Below are 8,902 nucleotides of genomic sequence, written 5' to 3' on the forward strand. Positions count from 1 at the left end.
GGGAAAGTGAAATAGTGAAATAACAGCGCAGAGTATGGTGGCCCTTCCTTCCAAAATTACTTATATATATATATTATAATATATAATAATAATAATAATATATATATATTATATACTTATATCTTTAAAAACCTTGAATCTATCTATATATATATAGATGCCAAAACTTCACAAAAACAGTACAACGCATGCTTTTGCAATCTGGGCGTGAATATATAATGATCATAAATAGCCTACTTATTATAAACATTTCACCTCCACCCATTCCTTTTGCACTGCTGCACAAACATGAACAAAAATAGAAGTCGTGCATGGAGACGCCCCCACAGTTCGTGCACCTGAAGACCTATACCACCTTGCACAGGGAGAATGGGCATGATGCCACTGGTGTTGACTGCTGGGGTTTTCGGTTGACTGAGGAGAGGATATAACCTTGGTCAGAATGTATTTGACCTGGTTAAAGCTGTCAACTTTTTAATGTTCTTTCCATTTCTTTGTTCATATATGTGCTTAAGTGATGCAGAAAAGATTTAATCTATTAGCATTATATCAACTTTTTATTATTTTGAGCTGCCATAACATTATCATGTGGCAGACACAGCCACTGACAGAAATCATTAATTGTTCATACTGTACAATGCTGTAAATACACACAGCTAGTACACAGCACATTTATTTTGTCTTTTTTTGTCTTCTATCTTATTGACAGGCATTCTCTGACACCGCTACTACTAATAGAAATATGACTAATCATAATTACATGGGATTTGTAGCGTTCAAAATAAAATGTCTTTATTTCAATTGCATCAAGGTGTGTGAAAACAGATGCTGAGGATATCGATTAGCCCCAGTTGGTTTTCCATCAACAGTCAGTTATTGTCTGACAGAATGAGCCATTAACCCAAATTCATTCATCTTGAACACAGTCGCAACGTACTGTCATTTTTACAACTAGCAAGGTCAAATTCAAATAGTGCACTTATAACTCCCTGCTATACCTGCATTGTCTGCATATCTGACAGCAGAAACCCACCAGCGTACCCACTGAACTTGCACGCTGAACTGACTTGATTTTACAATGATTTGATTTGCAAATCCAATAGTATTTAAGCCATGGTTTTGATATTAAAAGACAAACATCTATTGCTTTTTTTAACTTCATTGTCTTTTTTAATAAATAGTATGCTAATATGTAGAATGTGATGGGAAGAGAAATTAATTGAGGCCCTTTACCTTACTGTACAATCCACATTTTCAAATCTTGGTGGCCCTCTAGTGGACAGAAGACAAGACCAAAGCAACATGGGGTGATTTGTATTCTTCCTTGCAACTGGCATGCTCACTAGGCAAATATGAGACTGTTTACTGTACAACAAAGGTAATAACAAGCTAGCGTTTTTAGCGTCTTGACAATATCTAATTACAGTTTACAGTAACATGTTACGTCAGGGAAGCAGGGAAACACTCAACAAAATGTTGATAACAGATTTATGCAAATCATGTGTTGCCTTAAACACATACTGTATTAAATCACTCTCACTGATATATATATATTGTATGATATAGACAGATATCAGTTAACATAGACTCTCTATTAACCAGTTTCTAAAATTAGGATCTGTAATTTATGCACACCCTGAAAGGCTCCAGTCATGGATGACAGCATCCCAACAAGAACAGCTTATTGTCTTGTCTTGTGTGGCTTGCTGTTTCAGACAGCAGCACAAGCTGCCTTCCGCCTGGCAGGAAGTACAGCAACCCTCAACAGTCGTACACTGGAGACTTGTGACTTGGACATGAGTTCAACTTAAAGGGTTCGCTCATCCAAATCACAAAAAAAAAAACATATTTTCCCACGAACCGGTTTGAGTGAAGTGTCTCAAGAACTATTGGATGATGTGCGGAGTGCAGTTAAATTTGGTTCACACATCCATACTTCCCTCAGGATAAACTGTATTGGTAATTATTGACTTTTATTTGTTTCATCTTTATTTATGTTTCAGCTTTATGACCAAATACCAGCACAGATAATGACAACACCATCACCTCAGCTGTACTGCTAAATGTTAGTGTGTTTGGTGAGACACTAATCTAAGATGGTAAAGATAAACATTGTGCCTGAGAAACATCAACATGTTAGCATTGCCACTGTGAGGATGGTAGTATCTCAAAGTACCACTAAATGCAATTTGATCTGTGAACCTAAAAGCATTCAAAAAATTACATTTAAAAACTGAACAGCTGTGAACAATTGGAATTAAAAACTACCAAAGTCATACAGCGACCCCAGTGAAAACAACTGAGACTGAGCTTTGTGGTTTATCCTTAAGGATGGATACAAGAAACTGAGGCTGCCAGCTGGTCACTGCAAGATCTGAGGCTTTCAATGGGGGTGCCCATAACCCCCCGATGCTCTCCTTTCATTTCTTTTCTGAAAGTTGTTTGTGCTGTCTGTCTCTGTGATGAGGGGCAGGTGCTGCTGGGGCAGCAGAGGGGGGCACTGCTGCTGGTTGTTTGAAGAAGATTGAGGGGGATCTTGTCTTAAGAAATGTCAATTAAAGGGTTTGAAATTCATTGACAGGTGAAGTGGGTCAGAAAGCATGCTGTGTCTGGGACTGAACTGACAGCTTTACCGAGTCTAATAAGATATTGCAGTTGGCAGTTTTGATAGCTCTTCTCCAACTGAACAAGCTTCCTGCAAAGAAATATTCATCTTAGTTTCTTTTCTCATGGGCTTTCCATTTTGATTTGATGGTTCTCCTCACATTCCTGCATTTCTTAGCAAGCTGCAGCTTAGGACTGCTGTATTTCTCTTTTCTTCAGTGGGAATACTTCCTCTGAAACAGATAAAGGATCTAAACTGTCCGTGTGGGTGGTGAAACTTATCACTTGCACATCTGAAGGCTTCCATGTCTGTGGTGCTGAAACAAGCTTTTCAGTCCCCTCCAGAGTCCACCAACAGAGAGAGATAATAAGAGAATAATAAATATAAAAGACATTTTGGATTGCAATGGACATGCGTGGAAATGAGTATTCAGAATGTAAGGTGGTCTGTTACTGCTATTATGTGGCAGACAGTCCTTATAGCAGCACTTTGCACTTGCAATCTGTGCACAGTGTTCTCATAGAACATATGATTGGTTAATTAGACAGCTTCATTATCAGATTTTATTTTACTAATAAAGCATGTGGCAACAGATTGAAGTCTTTTTTCTTGCAATATTTAACTTCTAGCTTTCTAGGTCAGCTCACTGACTCTAACCAAGAGAATCCAAAATGTCCACAACTGCTGTGATTGTCTTGAACATACAGTAGTCTTGCAACACTGACAGTTGTTGTTGCCAAGTTGCAAAAATATTAAGCTTTATCTAACTTTTGGAGAAAGAAACAAGAAAAAAAGAAGAGAACACGGTAGAAAATGGAATCTGCTCACATTAATAACCACACAATTGGTTTAAAACACACTGCATGTGTTCTGTGTTTCACTGTAAGTAGACAACAGACAATATTCAGCTTCACTTACTTATTGCTCTGTAAACTGTAAAACTTGAAAGGTTACATTCCATGTGAGGCCTTATGTATACAGATGACAGTATAGTCCAGTAATGATGGGTATTTTATTATTTAATTCATTTAAATTAGGTTTTTGATATTGTTCTCTTTCTCCTCATGAGGAAATAATTCAGAATCAGAATAAACTTTATTGGTCAACTGAATACAAGAATTTTGTCTATGGTTTTCAGTAGCTCTATCCTTTTAGACAGTGCAGGGAATGTAGAGAATCAGCTAAGATAACAGCATTTGACACAGCAAATATACTGGCAAGATTTGGGCAAACAGTATCTATATAACCATGTTATTGTATATAACCTGTATATACTACAGGGTTATGGTGCATGCAAGCAGGAGTGCATGGCAGTGCAAAGCCATGATATGTAAGAAATGTATGGATTATTGTTACTGTAGAGGTGATTTATGTATGTTAAGTATATTGGTGTAGTCTGCTTAGACACTTGAATGTGACCACATCTTTGGAGAGCATCCCTGATGTGGAGAAGGTTGCTTGACAAAATGTAGTCATATTGGAATCATATTGGAATAACACACAGTCCTTTTACTTTGACCAAATGTTAGTGAGTAGAGAAATAACTCAGGAACTAACGCTACTTTTCCTCGAGTGCTTTTCACCACAAGAAATATGAATACTTCACTAAAGTTTACATCGAGTATAAACATCAATGACCCCTTGCTTCAGGGCTGCGTCCACGTGCACGCGCGTGCCTGTGCATCTGCTATGCTGTGTGCGCGCGCATTATAAAAACCCTTTGGTTCACGTGCGGAAAGAGACTCTCGAGGGGTGGGGAAGAAGTGACTTGTGGGATGCGGCAAGAGAGACAGAGGGGGAGAGTGACTGACACAGAGTGGAACAACAGCGAGAGGAGCGGGAAAGAAAGGGAGGAGAGCAATAAAACAACCTGCGGTACGGCTCATTTAGCGCCGGACAGACAGCGGACAGACAGACAGACAGACAGACAGAGGACGGAAGGAAGGACGGAAGGAAGGAAAAGTTCAGACCCCACGAACCAACGCGTGGGAGTGGGAAGCAGGATCGTGACTGACTGAGGCAAGCTCCACTGTCTGTCTCGTCATGGCAGGTAATTCATTTGAATTGTTGCCCATAGAAACACAACGGACGGGCCGGTGTTCTGAACCCGCGCGCACCGCCCGACGGTTGCAACGTTCCACGAACCCAGCCGAGCGTCCGTTTGGCTAACGGTAACTAGCTAACAGAACTTAGCTAGTGCTAACTAGCTAGCCAGCAAACTCGAGTGTCATCGCCCATCTGGCCTGGCGCTGCCGGCTAAAGCTAGCTAGCTAGCAGCAGCTAGCTTTAGCTGCTGCTAGCAGACGCTAGCTGTTTACCCCTATCACCGGCCCGGGATCAGTGTTAGCTGACAGAGCTATCCGCCACACTAACCTGACGCTAACTTGTCGTCGCTGTAACGGTTGCTGCTCAGACTTGTGCACGGACATTGAGGTCTGCGGTTAATGTGGAAACACAATGCAAATGGCTGATGTTTGAGGTGAAACAGGCGGTTTCCACTCCGGTGCACACATTTCTCAGACGTGCCATGACTGGCTTGACAAGCCAGGCTAGCTAACGTTAGCTTAAACTTTGACATTGCCCACATGCAGGCTGGTACTTCAGGCCTGCGGCACACTGAACGAGCTCTTTAATCTGAGCCATTTCTGCCTAAAAGGACTGATGGGTCGAGAGAGCCAGTGTTGAGGACATAAATGTACTAATGTTGAACCATTAGTACCCCCCGCCCCCCGCCCAATAATACCCTGATACTCGGAGATTTGTTTAACGCAGCGTTTCACATTTCATTCATCAGCTGATAATTGTGCATGTATGTAGTCGTTACACATTGTATACAGCTTTAGGTCCTTGTAGCCGATTGCGATTTAGCAAAAAATAGGTCACTGCTAACAAATTTAGTACGTGCATTTGGTCCATTTGAGCGCGGAAATGACACAGGTCTCTGGGCACAGGTATTGCACATCATCCTCTTGTTGATGAGATGATTTGGACGTTAAAACACTCGTTTGCTTTGTGTCTTTTTGTTCTGCAACAAATGCAGAGTGCAGTCTATGAGAGTGCTACATTTAGTCCTGCCCAGGACCAACCCTGTCCTGGCTTTTTCTTTCAAATCATGATTCATTTCAGAGTATGGGTGTATGATGAAGCAACAGTGACTCATAAGTGTCCTTGATTATTCTGCAGAGCGATTCCATTCTGCGTTGGACATTGTTATTGACAAATCAGACCAGTTTTCGTTGTGTAATAATAGAAACGATCACATGTACAAATATGCGGAATTCATCTACCTTGTATTGTGCAATGAGCTATTTTGAAGGGAAACCTGTTGAGGCGAGTGGTGGTCATTATCAAACAAGTGAGCGTGTTTTATCTTGTTGATGTGTTTTTAATCTGCCCTGGTGTGAGAGCATCTCCTGCCGGTATAACCCCAGTTAGGTCACTATTTATTAACACAATTTGAGGTCAACTTTTTCTGTCAAAGTGAGAAAACTACAACACCAAGTAAGGTTCATGTAATCATTTTGATGCGTTGGATGTTTTTCTACACTCCCTGATCGTTAAAGATCTTTGACAAGGAAGCAGCCTGTATTTCGTAGCTGTGTTTGCCCATAACGTAAGTCGTCTCGCAGGTATGGTGCGTGGGACACTTCAGTGATCTTGAATTTTAGTTTTAGGAGAGCTTGAGAGGTCTTGCATGATATCAAAATCATTTTTGTTTTGGGACTAGACTTGCAGAAGTTGTGAGAGGATGTGTGTACATGTATGACCACACACGTTTTGCAACGTCTGCCGTCTGCCTGGAGCTCAGACATCGTTTCAGTTGTGCCGACAGCGACTTTCCTTATAGAGGTGCTACTTCTGAACTACTTGCATGTGTGGGCAAGGAAAGAAAAACAGTCAGTCCACCGTTGTGATATTCACCATCCTGTAGTTAATTGTTGCTGAGGCTTTCTGTTCAGTTATCAGCCAACGATTTTAAACTTGACCCTCTTAGTTTATCTCAAGCACCCGTGCATCATTGTCCAAGCCCTTCGCAATACAGTTAAAATATGGGAAACGTTGTGAAGCTGCAAATTAAACTGTATGTAGCAAACGTCTGAAATTTGATTTGAATGTTTATTTTTATCTCTGCAGGACCTGGAGGTGACATGCAGTGGTGCTTCTCTCAGGTGAAAGGAGCCATCGACGACGACGTAGCTGAAGGTATGAGCTCTGCCAAAAAACATTTACGAAGTATTTATAAGCGTAAAGCACAGATGGGCAGGTGGACATTTGTTTTTACAGTTATTGAGTAATACAAACAGCTTGCAGTGAGTGAGCAGATAGCACATCAATATCTTCCTCATTTGTTCCATTTCCACCAATTAGCTGTAGCATAATTGACTTTCTGTCATTAAGTGAGCTGTGATGCTATTCATTTCAGCTATGCACACCTTGCAGCAAGACAGTAATATAATGGGACTTAGTCCTATTTGTGACTGTCATCTGTGACTTGCTCATCATGTGGGGCATCGTCGTCATCACCATCATGCAGATGACTAGAGAAAAAGTGCCATTTTTGAACTGAGAAATTGTGCTGCTCCCTTGTAACAAAAGTCTCTGTGGTTCCACTCCTACGTTCTGTTTCTACTTTTATACAGCAGCCTGTTTTCTGAATCCTCGGCTGTGTGTTGGAGCTGTGTGTTAGGTTTGCATTAGCACTACCTTAACACTTCTGCTGCTGCTGCTGCTTCACATTAAAAGCTTTCTACTGGCAAGCCACTGAAAGACTCTTACTGCTATGGGAAGCGCAGCCTCATTTGTCACCGAGGTTGGTGTGACTACAAAGTCCTCGTATAGTTGATTTTAACTTGGGCTGTGCTTGCTTTGTGGATTCTGATCCCGGTTGCTCATGGTGCGGAGCGGGTGTCCCAATTAAGCAACAAAGCCTTCAGTCGGCCAGATCTCTGGTAATGGACAGACGTTCAGAGAAGCTGAATGATATATTTGTGAGTGACTTGTAAGACACCGTAGATTACACTCCCATCAGACAGGATTTATCTCAGGAGTTACCACAGCAGCTGCAATGTCCCACTGTGTCTCAGTGCAAGGTAAACCATAGCACAATGCTACACTGTTCATGGTATGAGGTATTTTACCTTGAATGCTTGCTTACACGTGTATTCGACTGGATAGTGCAGTACGTCGGCGGATCATTTTTCATTGCGTTACATTTACTGAGCAGTTTATTATGTACACCCAGCTAAAACTGATGCAGTCTAATACAGCAGTCCTGCAGTAAATCCGGCCACACTGAAGGTTCAAATGTTTTTCTAGAAACTGTTTTAGAGAGGTTCTTTCCTCATTAATGTAAATGGGGTGGGAACAAAAGAATAGAAAGACCTGTCAATGTAACATAGCACAATTCAACAGCACCATGAAATACATCCTGCAATATGACCATACCGCTGAATCAAAACATCTATTTATAGCAGGGCTGTAGGCTGCATTCATTTTAGCTCGGCGTACCTCATAAACTGGCAGTGTACATCAAAACAAACCAACCGTTTTCGCTGGAGCCCTTTAATTGTGACACCCAAACAGTTGCCTCACTGTTTGTTTGTCGGGATGCAGCACTTTAGTTGGTCTTTTTGTCGGAGTATGGTTGGTGGCTGTTCCTGAGATGCAATATTTTCACCACACCTGATGCACCTTTTATAGGAATATTTAGTATATTAGGTTTTTATTCTCAAATTTAAGTGAAAGAAATTCCTATTGAATCCCGCCACTTTTAGTGTGTAGTCTATTGAGCTGTCCGAGTCGAGAAGAGAGAAACTGCGTCAGAGGGAAGCTGTGCCTCGTCACCGGGCCGAGTACCAGGGGCTTGTTGCAACACGGACCGTTTCTCTTGTGACACAGCACTGCTGCATGTGCTTAAGTGTATGAGCTGCTGCCAGTAGCTAGCTAGCGGTCCTATTACTTGACTGTAACCGGGCCGCAACCTTTAAGTACCGGGGCAGGTTTGTTTACACCACTATCATAGGAGCTTTGGACTGCCGGGGATCCGGGCTCAGCAGCCGCCCAGTGGCCACGACACCGGGACGGAACTCCGCCTCCGACACCATTGGAGGCGAGGTGATTAACGGCAGCTCCGCCCAGGACTAGATACAGCGGGTTGAGGCAGGGACAGGAGGAGCGAGTTTGTAGCGAGTTGATTTGTAAGTAATGTTATACATCATCCATCGTGTTGATAAGTCGGGAGTATTTGTTTTTGTGACGTTGGAAGACATTTTTCTGTGTTTTGAACGAGACTTGTGT

The 8,902-nt window shown here is 41.9% G+C and overlaps 1 protein-coding gene across 1 annotated transcript in view; it reads left to right on the top strand.

Annotated features, from left to right (window-relative positions):
* Positions 1–4,333: 4,333 nt before the first annotated feature.
* The window catches only part of ppp2r2ab (protein phosphatase 2, regulatory subunit B, alpha b), a gene marked incomplete in the record, with an annotated part of 12,058 nt that continues 7,489 nt past the window's right edge, over positions 4,334–8,902 (top strand). Inside the window, 1 exon segment of the mRNA XM_035667921.1 lies at positions 4,334–4,655. Coding sequence (XP_035523814.1) covers positions 4,649–4,655 — 7 coding nt within the window.

The sequence above is a fragment of the Morone saxatilis genome, unplaced genomic scaffold (genome assembly GCF_004916995.1).
Source record: "Morone saxatilis isolate NCDOM2014 unplaced genomic scaffold, NCSU_SB_2.0 Contig21, whole genome shotgun sequence".
Taxonomy (NCBI): Eukaryota; Metazoa; Chordata; class Actinopteri; family Moronidae; genus Morone; species Morone saxatilis.